Here is a 16,474-nt window from a genome sequence, read left to right on the forward strand (position 1 = left end):
TTGAGTTACTTTACCAAAATAACCGCAAAAGAATGGCTAGGTATTTTAAATGCTAAAATGTAGTTTAGTGCAGCTCATTATACATCCAGTGAAGGGCAATGTGGTATAGCATAACAACTGTGTAGGCCATTAAGGCTACTAACAACTTTTATTCCACGGCTTAGTTGAATACTCGATTCTGAATGTAAATTCTTAACATGTGACACGTTGTTAATACAGTAGTACACTGTCAAGGACTATAATGAAGGAGGATCAAGAAAGAGAAAGGAAAAGAGGTTAAAAGACGGTGCGCTGGACGTCAGATAAATCACCAGAAGAAGGCAGAGAGGAAGTAAACAATAACAGGGACACAGAATGGGCTCTGTAGTTTGTTTAGTAGGCCTATATGGCTGTGTAATAAGCGGGATAATGTGCAGTGAGGCGGTCATTATGGGGAAAAGAACACCCGACAGGCTGATCAGGAAACCCGACGCGAAGCGGAAGGATCTTGATGAGCCTGAAGGGTAAACACCAGACTTACTAATCTACCCGCACAATTTTTCTCTGGTGTCGGAATGTCTCGCGATGTTAGTGAATTCTTAAAAAACAAAACACCATTTAATTCCGGGTTAAAATGTGTTGTAACTGTGTTACTGAGAATTGTAACGGGTAGTATATTACCCAAATGTTATTAGTAATGCGTTACGTTACTTCGTTACAGCAAAAAGTAATACATTACTGTAACTCCGTTACTTTTGTAACGGAGTTTTACTTTTGTACTCTTGTTACTCCCAACACTGGTGAAGTCACCCGGCCCAGAAATACTTTTTCCCATTGACTAACATGGGGAAAGAGACGTCTGTAAATGAGCGGATCATTTTTTAAAAACTAAATCAACTACCCAGTATGAACTATTTTATAGCCCTTATTAGAATCATTAGGTCCTTAAAGTTGTAAAATGCACTAAAAGCCGAATCTAGATTTATTTTCTTTCTCCATTCATTCTAGTGAGCCGAGAGTGGGAGCTCGGGGGGCGGGGCTTAAGGGGCGCATGCTCTATGACTGCACATACGGGTTCTTCTGCTCTCACAGCCAGGCATGATGGGTAATCTGTGACGTTTCGCTCTCTCAAAAGTTGGGCCATTTTGTCCTCATGCGCCAATGAGCAGCTCTCATAGGAAAGAACGTGACCCCGCCTCCGACGCTGTATCCAGTTCTTATCATACATCCATGCACTCTATGGGCAAAGATTTCTGCGCCCCAAACAGGAAACACGTGACTTATCAGTAACTTTAGACATCTAGAATGTGGGAAGAGGTGGAAAGGCATTACCTAATGCGCATAGCATTAAAAGTCCCATGACATGCTTTTCCGGTTATTACCCGTCCCCTTGTGTGTTATGTAGCTTTTTCTGCATGTAAACGGTCTGCAAAGTCTCAAACCCTCAAAGTACACCCTGTAGCGAGTAAAACTCTAACACAGAAAAGACCTGTCTATGCTGCCCCAGAACGCCACGTAGGAGATGTTTCTTTTTCCATTTTTTTCTTCCTGGTCACTGTGACGTAAGGGTCACTGTGACGTAACGGCTCCTCACACACACACACTCTCAGCGGCGAAACTGTGATGCGCTGGGGGGGGGGGGGGGGGGGGGCTAGTGGAGCCTCGCAGATGGGGGTGCTGCAGCCCCCTCAGCACCCCCCCTTCCCGCGTCCATGGTGCTCAGGCTGAGTTCAGGCTGGCGATGTCTCGCTGTCTCGCAGACCCCACGCAGCAACCAGGAAACGACACCAGCTCACACTGTCCGCTCCTCACAGCAGCGAGCCGCACAACGTCCCGCCAACACGGCACCCAGACCCCACGCAGCATTCTCATCTGTTTGTCATTACTGGTGTCATTTTCTGGTTACTAACGCCATTGTAACACATAATCACTGATGTTCCGCTGCGAGCTGACCAATCAGAGCACAGTGGGCTCATAGGGAGGGGGGGGGGGGTGGGGGCAGGAGCTCCGACAAGCCGTTTAGGACAGAGAGTGAATACACATACTAGAGATGCTGTATGAGAAACCAATGTGATTTTGGAACATTGAACAATGTAAATCTATTCTAGTAGACCTCAACAATGGAATTATGATCAGTAGAAATGGCCATGTCATGGGACCTTTAACATTATGTATGATTAATTTCAGAAAATAATTGTTTCAATATCTTACCTCATCGGATGCGTAAAGCCTATAATGATTGATGACAACTCATAAAGTTCTATATTTATGAATAATAAAAAGCCTAATAGGCCTACTCTTTTTAATGTTTTCTTAAGAAACGCACACAGATCAATGCGTCATCGGCAGCGCCTTCTTCTGCTCTGAACGGCTTCCTTGGAAATGATGTGGATATCCACAAGCTGCATCATTTCCAGGGACAGGAAGAAACCAGGCCCAGCGCCCTCCTCCATGTTTTCGTGCGCAGGGGGGAGGAGGAGTTGGTGAGGTGGAGAAGGAGGGGTGGGGGTGAGGGGTGGGGGAGCGTGCGCCCTCCGCAGACAGTCAAGGCAAAAGACACACGGCTCATCCGCTCGCCTCCCCATTGACGTCAGTCCGGTATCACATGAACGAGCAGGGACCAATCGGCGCGGCGCAACTGGAGAGTGCTGGCTCCTTTACACCAAGATAGGCGAAAGACTGAATAAAAGGAAATCGTGCCAGTGAGCCTGTAATGACCACAAACCCCCCGGATGAGCCCTGAGCCGCCGCCATTGGATATTTCCTCACTTTTCTCTTCATTCCCATGTGTTCCTCGCGGTGGATTATTGTGTTTGGCACTGGGTCGGACGGAATGGATAAGGCCATGGCCCTAACATATTGAATAGCTCGTCGGTGGTGGGGGGTGGAGGCGAGACGCGCACAGTGGAGACAATTTATGGGGCATTGTGCGGGAGGAAAATGGTGGATTATTTACACTGTATCATAAAAACCTTCCCCCGGCTGGAGATCCGGACATAGGACGCTGTCTGCGGCATTCTGCGCCTGTCTGCCGCGTCTACAGACCCCAGGTCGGTAGGTAGGTACCCCCCTCCAGCTCGATCCCAGCGACCTTATCCATTTCTATTTGATATATACACGAAGGATTCTTGTATCGTTTCGACGAGTTCACCCCTCCCCCCTGAGAGGAACATTTGGAAACAATAAACTGTTGGATTATTAAACTATGGATTTCAACAGCGGCGGCGGGGGGGGGGCTAACGATCTGCACAACAACCAGTTCTATCAGTGCGAGGAGAACAAGCCTCTGCTGGGGGAGATGTCGGAGGGGAACAACAACAGCAAGCCGAGCGCGGGGCTGGGCAAGAGGACCCTGCTTCACTGCAGCAGCAGCGGCATGCGCTACAAGCTGCTGCACGAGGGGGACATCCAGGTGTGCGTGGTCAAACACCCCCGCACCTTCCTCAGCAAGATCCTCACCTCCAAGTTCCTGCGGAGATGGGAGCCGCACCACCTCGCGCTCACAGACAGCAGCCTGTCATCCGCCACCGTGAGTTGCTCTTCGCCAACTGTGTGTGTGTGTGTGTGTGTGTGTGAGACTATATTATGCTGTGTTACACATTCCAAAGGCAATTTCGGTGTTTGTCTTTTCTTGTCTGGACGCAGCCTCGCACCGAGATTACGCACACTGTGTTGTTGACGCAGTTTAGCGGAAGGCAGCGGTGCGCCGCTGTGGCCTGACCCCCCCCCCCCCCCCCCCCCCCCCCCCCCAATCCCTGAACCCCCCCCATCCCTGCACAACACATGTTCTCTTGCCTGTGACCAGTCGACACGTGTATGGAGGTTCCTGAAGTGTTAGCGTGTATGTGTGGGTGTTTTTGTATAGGTCATTGAGTAATAAAACAAACAAAATCCAGTTTATAGACCCTGGGGGAAAAATCCATTAGCAGGGGGTCAACGTGTCCTGTTCTGTGATATGAACCCAGTTAAAGCTCCTGCTCCAGAACCACCTGTGGTCATGTGCTGCTTCCTGCCTGTCGGAGGGAGGGGGATGCTCTGATAAAGTTTCAATGATAAAAAAATATAGATATGTTAACCAGTGGTTGAGTAATAATTACAATAGAGGATATACTCTACCTTTTTAAGCAATCCAAACTTCAGCAGAACCAAAACATCACAAAAATGTATCATTATTTCTCTTAAACATAGGATGTACATTTTTTACTTTTCCTACTATATCTATGTTATTTTTGGTCAAGTTGAGTTTTTACATTATAACACATATTTCCAACAAATTGCAAACCCAGGGAAAGTTTGGTCAATGCAGTTATCTTCCCAAGTCTCCTATAATGGTACCATTGATCAACGCTGTCTGCCAGGAGCTGTCATAAATTGATTTGTATCAAGTTTCAGACAACAGTTCTCTTGACGCTTTTTTAGATGTTTCTTTATTTTAAAATATTTATTTTAACGAGATGAAGGACTTAAATCAGTCTGAAGTAGAGAAACAGGCCACGCTATTGTTAGCAGGAGCAGCTCTGATATTACAGCCCTGCTTTGTTCACAGTTTTTATCGCTTTCAGTCACCGGCTCTGTTTGTTTTTCCTGTGGATTATCTGGCTCCGGAACGATGAACACTCAAGGAATCCTAACCGAGAGAAGCTAACTACGATGATTAAAATTGTTGTCAAGACAACAATGTTTTGATTTATAGACCCTTAGTGCCTAAAAATGTAATATTGTGTCTTTATACATATGATCTTTATTTTCCATCCTATAACTTTAACACAATAACTATATGCCAGCCAAGAGGAAGAATACACAAAGTGTCATTATTAATCACAAAGGGAGTCATATCTCTGTAACCAACTGTAATTTTGAGTAATTCCGTTGAATAATGCCAAAATCATAAAAGCCTTTATTTCCCCTTCTGTTATTATCAACGCCTCTGACATTTTCCTCAAAGCCAGGCCCCTTGTTTTATCAACATACCGACGATGGAAGCTTTGGAAGTCTGCTAATCACACCCAGAGTGAGCTCAAGCTTACTGCAGTGTGCAATGTCTTGGAGACCTTAATTTTGGCAGAAAAGACGTGTGGATGTTTTTTTCTGTAGCCTGGACAGATTTATTGTAGTAGAAGCAGTAGCTCATTGGCTCTGGTGCCTCACGTTAGCATACAGTGGCTTTTAATTAAAACAGTCCCTGTTGATAACACACACCGGGCTCAGTGTCACTGCTGACTCTCTGCATCCCCATCAGAGCACACTGCCATAAATGATGCTGATCCGTTTGATCACTGAATCGGATACTATAGTTTTAGGGTAATAAGGTAGACTGCATGTCAATATTTTAGTATAATTAGTTATGATTGAACGCTTCAATGTTACCATCTGACCTTAGAACCTAGGATAGCAGATTTATTTACATTTTTTTTTATTTTAGCTCTGATTGTGATCTCTACCAATTCTTGAAATAAATATTATATCCGACTCTTTAGCTGCTAAACACTCCACTACTGCACCTGCTATCTTCTCACTGTGACGTTTGTTGTTCAGGCCTTAACATTAGCCGCGTTCACACCAAGTACTTTCCTGTACTTAGTTCCGGCACTAAGAGCCCTGGCGCTTTTAACCCCAGGGCACTTAGTACAGATCGCGTTCACACCGGAGTACTTTTCCCTGAGGGAAGATTACAAGTACAGTAGGTGGCGGTAAGCACCTTAAAGTTGTTTGCAATCCGCTACAAAACAAGAGAAGAAGAAAAACTTCCCGCGTATACTGTCTGTTGTTTACCTTCCGACCTCAGACATGATGGAGATGGAGTCGACTGGAGTTGTGCTGTTTGTGCTCATGTTATACAGCTTTGTAACTTCGTTAATGCGACCAGAGCCTGAGCCTATTAGGCGTCCGACAAAAATCCGGAGCCGCCACACGTCGAATGCTATAATCGCAAAGTTTCTTCAGCATCAAAGGCAGTTCAAAAGCTTTAGGAAAAGGATTGGCCGACGGAAAGCACACATGACTGCCATGTTTCACCGTAGGATGGCTGATACAGGATCTGTTTAATCGCCATGTCGGTTTTCTTTATTGCACTCTCAAGACATAACATTAAATAGAAATATTTTAAATGTAACTAAAGTGTCAGTTGTACATGTCAGTAAACATTGTCAATATAAAATAAAGTGTCAGTTGTACTATATAATAACAGTAATATAAATATTAGGGCTGTCAAGTTAACGCGTTAATAACGCGTTAACGCAAAAAAAAATTAACGCCACTAATTATTTTAACGCGATTAACGCATGTGTATTTTTTGTCCTCGGCCGCCGTAGTTTCAGAGCGCATCGAGTTTAAAATACCATCTACAAGCTGATGCTGACAGCCCCGCTCCTGCTGCCCGCTTGTAGCAGACCACACTTCCACGCTCACCGGCAGGCCCGGACTGGCCATCGGGAGGACCGGGAGGGTGTGTGTATGTGTGGCGCGAGCGAAGCACACCTTACGTGTTGTTGTTAGCATCTGGTGCTACCTAGCTGAGCTAACGGATATAAGGAGCTGTTTCAATGAAAACAGAGGAGCGACATTTCGCCGACAACTGCGCCGAGCACTTGACTTTATGCAGGTAGCCAGACAGCACACTCAGCACAGATAGTGCCGCAACACAGCTCATACACACAGGCATATATGCCTTGAGCTGCACATAGCTCCAACGATCCTCCACATTCACACACACACACACACACACACACACACACACAGTATTGTATGAGAGAGGTTCTAGGTTGAATTGAGGCGAATATTTGTAATGTTCAGAGGTTGTTGTGTTTAATATTCATGAGAATATTTGTCATTGTTCAAATGATAATAAACAAACATATAAAGCATAGTTGTCCACTCATATGTTGATAAGAGTATTAAAAACTTGAAAAATATCCCTCTAAGGTACATTTAGAACAGATAAAAAATGTGCGATTAATTTGCGATTAATCGCGATTAACTATGGACAATCATGCGATTAATCGCGATTAAATATTTTAATCGACTGACAGCCCTAATAAATATATATATATAAAATAAACTGTCCCAGCTGTAGGGAGTCTCAGCAGCAAACCCACCTTTATTATATATCTTCCTGAGACCCACTGCATCCGTCTGCCATAAACACTATGCAAACATACATGTTAGTTTTGGCCCATAGTGGACTCCATGTTGTGTTGTGTGAAATGGGGGGGAATTAAAAGTTTAGGTAAAATAATATTTAAAATGATATAAATTATCATATTTGTGTATGTGCCCCTGCCATTCCCCCACAAGGTTGCAACATTGATGATAAATAAATGACAAATAAAGCTTTGCCAGTTTATAACCGATGAAACATGATGGTATCAGAATAATCACTTGCATGTGATGTATAGGATGCTACACAGGTCACAAAAGATAAAGTGTCAGGAGAAATAAGCTTAATCGCCATGTCGGTTTTCTTTATTGCACTCTCAAGACATAACATTAAATAGAACAATTTTAAATGTAAATAAAGTGTCAGTTGTACATGTCAGTAAACATTATATATAAAATAAAGTCATAACAGTAATAACAATATAAAATAAACTGTCCCAGGTGTAGGGATATTCTCAGCAGCATACACACCTTAGTGCAACGTTGTGTGTCGTGTGTCAGTATTTACATTTACAAAAACTATACCAAATAAACTGTTATTAAATGCAGTTTGTCGCTCATCCTGCCGCTGCGCCGACGCTTCCTCATGGCGCAGCGCCCACACTTCATCCTGGTGCTGCTGGCGCTCCATCTGCTGCTTGAACACTTCTGCCTGGCGCTCCATCGAGGTGAGCATCTTGTCCTCCGTTTCCTGGGCCTTGGTGAACAGCACCATCTGATCTCCACGCAGCGACTCATTCACCACGGCACGCCGGTCCTCCAACGCCTGGGCGGTGTCAAAGACATTCGCATCCCGTGTCCGCTTTCCTAAGAGGGGAAAATAAGCAAGATACAAGATCTGTTTAGTCGCCATGTAGTTTTACAACATACTAGGAATGTTTTTTTGTATTTTCACAAATAGAATTAAGGTTTCACAAATCTGAAACTGTGTTCTAAAGAATGTTTAGACCCTCTGGGATAATCCAGTCCAGATTTGATGAGTCTAGGTATAGTGGTTTTAGATCAGGACCTGGTCTAATGTGGTCTACATGTAAAAAAAGCACTGAAATCTCCCTTTTTTGTATTTTCACAAATAGAATTAAGGTTTCACAAATCTGAAACTGTGTTATAAAGAATGTTTGGCCTCTCTGGGATAATCCAGTCCAAATAAATCGGCTATGCAGCGATTCAAGAGGTTCAAACACGGAGGATTGTTCCTTTTTGAAGAGTGCTTCATGTATGCTTGAACTTTGTTTAATGTTGTTGAGGCAAGTTAAACATAAAATATGATGAATATTATGAAATAAACATGATTGTGAACATCAGTTCGATGCGTAACGTTCTTTCAAGACAAAGTTACAGTGTGTGTACCTTTGCGTTTGGTTGCTGGTAAGGAGGACGAGCTAGCGCTGTGATCTAGAATGCAAAGCTCGCTTGTTTCCAATCCCGAGAGTTGTCCATCCTCGCCTGAAACACACGATTAGTGCCATGAGTTAGTGAAGCAAATTACAGAAACACTGCACAGTTATTCACAAGTCAAAACGTTTTCAGAGCGGCCGAGAATATCTAGCTAGCTAGATGTAGCTAGCTCGGAGCCTAGCATGGCTAGCTTGATCTACTGAGCAAATAAAAGTACATCTGAGACCATTATTGTGCAGATTAAAACCCCAGTGCATGTAGTTGATTTTACCTTCGTCGTGGTAGTCATCGTTGGCCACTGAATCCGCCGTTTGTAGTCCTGCCTGAGTTTCTTTATTTTTAGCCGGTGTGGGGCTGTGCACAATTCCCAGGTCGAGTGAAAGCTACCGAACTGGCTTCAGTAGCATTCCCTGGGTCGCCTCCTCTGCGTAGATCTCCAGAAGCGCCGACACCTCCTCATCATTTCTTGATGCTTGCCATAACTGCTTTCAAAAACAAACACAACGCACGGAGCGTTGTGTTTTTGTAGCGAGGAAAAACAATGGCGTCTCCACACAACATTTTCAGAGTTGTACGGGCGTGGTTTGCAATTCGCCCAGCCAATCAGCACTGGGGCACTTTTGGAGCACTTTTCACCCACAGAAAAGTACGCTCTCTGAGCTGGCTCTAAAAATGGGGGTAAAAGTACCCGAGATTTAGTACGATTGTTGGTGTGAACGCGACATAAGGGGTACTCACGGAACTAAAACGCGAAAAGTACGGTGAAAGTACTCCGGTGTGAACGCGGCTAATGAGTATAAAGTGACTTTTCAGAGCACTAAAGTTGTAGACAGCTACACATTGAGCTGTAATACATCTCTGTGAAGAAGAGAGGAGCTGCAGATGTAAATGTGATCATTCCCTGTAAGTTTATCATTATGACCTTTCGTCACATTGTTTTTACATCTATACATTGGTACAAAGCAAGACAGCACAATAAATGCTGTTGTGTTATTGTGATACTAGGGGCTTTACATTTTGCTCTTCATCAATACACAAGGTGTACTCATTTCTGTTGACAGTTGTCAACAACATTTACAGAGATTTCTCTATCTGTATTTCTTTTTTGGGAGGCCTTTTTGCCTTTATTTGATATACAGCCAAAGATAGAAAGAAAGATAGAATCCCCTCTGCCAGGGATACTTATTATAAATCATTTTGACCAAAGCATACAGCAACCATTTTGTGTAGAAAACATGACACCAAAACCAGCCTTGTGTATGGCCTGATGACTGATAAGAAGAGCAACTACTGGATGGCCTTCCACAGATCGGAGGCAAGTAGGCAGCATCAGTCAGCATTGACTTGCTCATCATTGGCCGTACATCTACTGCAGGGGTGTCCAAACTACAGCCCGGGGACCAACTGTGGCCCGTGGTCCATTTTAAATGGGCCCTAAGCTCATTTCTAAAAGTATAATGGAATATGGCCCACACATGAAACTTGTGTCTTGTACCACTTAACTATGATCAAATATATTACACAGAATGTGTGTGTTATTAAGCCTGAGTTTCAAATACATTCAGTCAATTAAAGTTGAAAAGATTTTCCAACAAATATTAGTTGATAAGAGAAGCCCAATAACTTATTTGCATAACCAGCTTGAAATATACCCTCATATTTCCCCTTACAATCTGAGGCTTCTGTTTTAAGGGACGAGCTGCAACACTGTTTGTATCTAAATATATAAAACCCTATGGAGAGCTGACGGAGGCAGTTTTTATTAAAGCATATTCAAGTATCAAGCAATTTATGAGGCAATATAGCTCACCTCAGTGAGTGGCCCAGCCCTTCGTACGTTTTTCTGACATCCAAAGACGTCCATTGAAATAACTTGTTGCTTTTATTCTCTGATCACATTTCCTGATGTGGTTTTAACAGATGTGCTTTAAGCTCCACTACATATAAGTGATTCTTTATTGATTGTGGTTGCAGTGGGAAACCGTTGCAACACTCAGGCACAGGCAGGAAGTCTATTTCTACATCTCTTCAGTCAAAATACATGGACGGTGTATTGCAGTTTTGACCTCAAATACTCATTACTGGGGTGTTGTATTGCCAGCTCACTTGTCATTAGGACAATGAAAGGTCATTTCATTTTAAATGGGAAGATCTACTTTTGAAGATGATATACTTACATTGGTTTCAATTGGCTAATAGACAGTGTAACAAGCTGCTAATTATTACAAACTTTTATAGACTGGATTGTTGTATTATTAACTTTGTGTTTTATCAGTAGAAATAAAAAGCTCAATACATTTAGTGAGCACTTTATTAAACCTTCACAGTCTCTTGCAATCCACCACATCAGCTGGCTTGTGATGTTCTGTTTTTAGGTAATGTATTAAAATAAAGTTCCAACTCATCATTATGAGTTTGGTAAATAGACAGATCTGTAGCTCTTTAATATAGCAAGATGTTTAGTGCATTCAACTTGAAGTGGGGAGTCTGATTTGTGAATCAGAAAGTCAGAGGATCAGTGCATTAACAGAAATGTAATGAAGATTATTAGCCATTGTCTCAATGAATACGTTAACAGAACTAAACCACACAGTAGTTGCTAAACACAGAAAGACTCAAAAAAAGAATCTAAGACAACTTTGCCACTGCACAAAAAAAGTGCATTTTAACATTATCTTGGAATTTGCAGATTTGTCCAATACTAATATTGGTGTCAAATGATTGGGGTGTGTTTGAGCATAAAGTTCATTCTTGACCTCGCACACAAGTTTGACTAAAATCACACTTCACCAGGAGTTTTATTAATAGCTTTCCTTCTATGTTTCTTCCCATACTACATTGTTTATATGGTGTCTGCCTTCAAAGACATTACTATATAGTCCTTTTTAAGCATTGCCATTCCAAGGATCTCGCATAAGAGCCAAATGCTGGGAGTCACTGACCGACCGGGACTGACAATCATAAATCATGTAAAACGCTCAGAGACTAATGGAAATGTTGTAGATGTGTGAGCTAACAACGCACTTTGTCGCTTTTAGACATTATGGTTCAATATGGTGTCATTTCTCATAAGCTGTCCCTAAGTGAACCATAGTGTTCTTTGTATTTATTATTGTAGGAAACTGGAACGGTATAGACTCCAGTGGTAGACATTATGTTGTTCATGTGGGTGATTTATCCAGAGATTCCTTTGACTTGTGTGTACGTGTGCGGATGGTGACACCCGTGCACAGCGTTCATGTGTTTGAGAGTTTGGATTGACCACGATGTCACATATTCTTTGTTTCATAAAGACTTAACTGTACGGAAGAGAAGCATTCAGGGTGAAGCATGAATGTGCATTTCCTGAGTGGGGTTGTTGTGCTCTGTTTGAACAGAGTGGTTATGTGGGCAGAAGAACAATGCTGACCAATTTGCTGTGCTCTCTTACGGAGTGACTTTTTCCAACAAGGAGGCAAAGAGCGCTGAAACTGCATCTCCAACAACATCCAACGCACAGCAAATAATTGGAATGGTTGTGAGAAAAGGGCTTTGTAAATGTGAGCATGGCTGCCAAGAGAGCTGCATTACAAACATCAAGAATCCTGTTTTAATCAGGCCATCTTCATGTTTTATTTTCCTTTTGAAAAGTTAGGGTTTCAAATGACATTATCAGTATGAATTTCTATTGTTTATTTCCACTCATTCAAGAAAGAACCAACATATGTGTGGGTGTTGCTTTTGAGAGTTGTGACTCCTTCTTCTTTCCTTTGAAAGACATGCCTGCTAGGTCTGAAGTCAGAAACCTAACTTACATCACATTTGTGTGTCAGAATGACGCTAGAGCAAGCCAGCACTTCCTGTGTGGCGCGTTGCTCACTAAAGGCCTGCGATGAAAGGATGTGCTGCGAGCATGAGAGGCTTGTTGTGAGGCAAGAGTCAGGAGCCTTTCAGAAATCAATCAGGGAGGCTTGAGAGTCCTCTACTAATGTTTCTTTATGTACGTTTTTACAACTTAAGGAAACAACTTCAAATAGCACCGTTTGTTTTATTCACATGGGAAAGGGCAAAAAGTGTCCTCTTCTAGGCTACTGGTCAAACCAGACCAAGTATGCTAGTGGCAGCATAACCCTTAAATGTATTGAATTGAAACACTGAGCATTCTATTGCTAAATAATTACACTTTTTATTTTTAAGTGGAAGGATGTGTTCATTCCTTTGTCAGTATTGAGGCTCACTGAGGACAACCTGTTGAATATGTGTTGTACCTTTAGCACTACAGCTCAGCTCGAGTAGCTCCTCTCACTTCTATAAAAAAGGAAATACAGTTTTTACAACTGTGGGTGGAAACATCAACCTTGTTCTCTTTCAATAAACCTTTATCCCAAACAATGGCTGTAATCCTAATATCAGTTATCTGTTAACTTAGTCAACACTCAGGATGTGATTAGTTTCTGGTTCTACAAAAGAAGCAAACCCTCCTGAACTGCAGGACTAAACCGAACCAAAGGTTGAATTGTCCTTTAAAATAGTATGAAAGTACTCTGTGGAAACTGCAATCTGTGGACACAAATGCTAAAATGGGCCATGTAGCCCACCAGAGCAGTGTGGTTTAGCTAGTGAGAAACAAAGGATATTGCAAATAATGTAAACATCCAGATCAAGTGAAAAAAAGGCAGGTTGCATTGCCCCTCAAGCAGAAGCAGCAACACATAACTGCCAGAGCTGGTTGGTCGTATTGTTTTAATGCAAAGTAAAGGGAAGAGAAACGACATGCGGTGACTACAAGCACACACACACACACACACACACACACACACACACACACACACACACACACACACACACACACACACACACACACACACACACACACACACACACACACACACACACACACACACACACACACACACACACACAGCAGGCCTCAAGGACAGAATGCAGTACATGTTCATATTCAAATACTGGATCCACCCAGTTTTGTTTGAACAATGCAGCCATTTGGCAAAGAGTTGAGTTATAGTCAGGAATGATGTCGCTCTCTGCCATATTGATTTATGATATTTGCAATAGATTGAAATTGGATTCATTCTTTGTTTTGTGTTTCTGCGAATATTGGATAATGTGAACGAAAATAAAGACACCAAACAAGATTGTATGGAAAAAAAGCTATTGACAGGGAGTGAAGACTGCAGCCTGACAGTTGTTAGTCATGTCTTTGAGGGAAAATGTGTGGTCACACTACTCCCTTCTATAACTGAGTGCTATGTAACGTGTGACCATGATACAGTGATGTATTTGTTACATCTGAACCTTAAACCAGTGGACTGCAGGAACCAAATAGCCGGATGACTTCTAGAATAGCTTTTAATAACACAGTGTTTCCCCTAGGTTTACTGCTTTGGGGGGGGGGGGGGGTGCTGCCTGAGCGGGGGAGGGGGGGGGGGGGGGGGTTGTCATTGGGATATATTTTTTTTAAATCCTCTGGAGTAGAGGGAGGAGCTGTGGATTCTAGTTATTGATGAATGCATCAGTGTTTCTTAGGGTCAAAAACACTAAACTCACAACTTCAAATGAAAGCGTTTAGTTTATTTAATAAAAGAGCACATGATCAATGTGAACAGTGACAGTAGATATAGATTAGTTGCAATTTGGTGCTATATATATATATATATATATATATATATATATATATATTAAAAAAGAAAATTACAATTTATTTTCTTTTTTTTAAACACTTCGAATTTCAGGGGGGGCGCGGGGCTCTGTTGGCAGGGCGCAGCGCCCCTCCAAGACAATGGGAGGGGAAACACTAAACACATACCATGACTTTATAGAGTGCTCTATCTAGGGATGTCTCTCCAAATGTACTCGATACCAAAATTCTGGAAAAAAAAATGTCTACATTTGCAGTGGTGCATTCATGCTCTAATCACTTAAAGAGATACACTTTTTGTTATATTCCATGGAATGCTCTTAACATCCCGATAGCAATGAATATCTTAAGTGCTTTGACAAAAAATCCATAAAAAAATGTCATCTGTGGAAGCTGTAGTACTGTAAAAAGCACAACCAATCATTTTAGCCGGCCCGGCTAAAATAACTGGATGGCCTACCTGCCTGTCAGCCTTCCATCTGTGCACAAACTTATCTCGTGCCCTCATTGGTCATGTGCGCGTTCGTGTGTGTTGGAGGAGGGGCTCTATAAGGAAGTGGCAGATTTTTTCCGGCTGTGTATTTTCAAATTCTAGCGATCTCGAGCCGGTTTCTCCAAAATTACCTACCCCACCTTTAACATTTGTTTTAGGCAAAGGTAAGTTATTTCACATTAATGAATTTCAATAGTTTTGTTATCGACTTCTAAAGTTCTGTTACTGTGACACCCCTACATGCTGGGTCCATTAATATGTGCAAACAAGTGCAGATGTCACAAACTGGACCGGACTGTGCACAAAAATAGGAGAATGGACAGTTGAAACTTCTGAAGCGTCCCCTGCGAAGATCTTTTTTCTCACCAATGGTTTATTATTAATGCACATCATGCTAACAGTATCTTGTTCTTTAAACAAATGTAAATCCTGCACATGTTGCATATTTCTTCTCCACACTACCTCTTTTAAATCAGCACAGCTCCACTTTGAATATAGTATAATACAGTATATAATATTTTTCATATTTTATTCTATTTGCATTTACTGAGTTTCTCACATAATTATATTTTGTGTAAATATTGCCTTTATTTTTCATTTGTTATAATAGTCGTAAAATAGTTAAAACAAATAGATGTCATAACATTTATTTTGTTTTGTTTTACACAGTGCTGCCCCTGGCCAATCATGACATTTTGTAATGAGTCCCCCAAATTCAAATTCCTTAAAAACGATTCTGATTCTGATATGGTGTGATTTTTGTATTTCATCTCCCAGAAGGAGTTTAACCCTATTTGGCGATAGAGAGTGAATTTACTCATATTCTTTTAATTATACTCTTTAAGATCATTAGTGTAATCAGCCATGAAATAGTCCAGCTCATAACTCAAAGCCAAACTTGTTGTTGGGTGTTTCCATTCCAGACTGGAATATTTCACATGTGCCATACAATCAATTGAATCAATTGTAAACAGTCATTTTATGTCTGATAAAGTGGATGTCATAAATCACACAAAGTCCAGAATGTTTTTTCCACTACAAGCCATTCTGCTAGTTACCGTTGTCAACAGAACAGTTGGAACAAGTCATTTGACAGAGAAGATCAAAGATCATAAAACTAGCCGAGTCCTTGAGTTTGGGTTCTTTTAGCTTTTTTATGATCCATAAATGACCCTAATCCAAAAGAAAGAAATGATGAGTGATTTCTGTAGTTAGAGAAATATCAAAGCAAGATTTAATGAGAGGCTGATGGGAAAGACAGGACATGCTAAATGATATTCAGCCTGCTGCGTCATGTGGGAACTAAAACTAGATTATGTATTATACAGTTCATCTTATGTGACACATTCAAATGAACACATGGACACAACACTGCTCTCTTCTCATTGGCTGCCTTTTGTAAAAGTCTGTCATTTACTCTGGTTCAGGTTTCAATGGTAGTCTTTAACAGTAACCGTGTTTCAGTTCAAATGGCAGGTTCAAAATGGGAGGTTAAACGCAACAGTTCAAGCAACTGTTTACAATCAATGTTATTCTGTATTTTATCAATGCTGCTTCATTCGGTTTCAATTAAAACAAGTCCACTATAATACAAGTTACAAATGTATCCAAAAAGGGACTGTAGTTTATGGTGTCCAAAACAATAAACATTTTTAAATGAGGAAGTATGAATGATAAGTTGTTGAAATGGGGTCATGTTGAAAACGTTAACTGTCATGAGGTATTGTCAAGCCTTGTTGAAATGACGTCTAATGCTTATTCATCTGAGGCCTGGCCAGACCACAATGTGAAGTGAAACCGAGGCCTGACAT

At 41.8% G+C, this 16,474-nt stretch overlaps 1 protein-coding gene across 2 annotated transcripts in view; it reads left to right on the forward strand.

The window, feature by feature from the left end:
- The first annotated feature begins 2,512 nt into the window (after positions 1-2,512).
- cmip (c-Maf inducing protein) overlaps positions 2,513-16,474 on the forward strand; it is a 47,631-nt gene continuing 33,669 nt past the window's right edge. The window contains exon 1 of one of the 2 annotated variants that reach the window (XR_004556141.1): positions 2,513-3,508. Coding sequence is in view for 1 of the 2 variants with exons in the window: in XM_034132942.1 (XP_033988833.1) it covers positions 3,185-3,508 (324 nt within the window). In the remaining variant the exon portion in view is untranslated. The remainder of the gene's footprint in view (positions 3,509-16,474) is intronic. The other variant, XM_034132942.1, reaches the window with a different exon arrangement.

The sequence above is a fragment of the Trematomus bernacchii genome, unplaced genomic scaffold (assembly GCF_902827165.1).
Source record: "Trematomus bernacchii unplaced genomic scaffold, fTreBer1.1, whole genome shotgun sequence".
Lineage (NCBI taxonomy): Eukaryota > Metazoa > Chordata > Actinopteri > Perciformes > Nototheniidae > Trematomus > Trematomus bernacchii.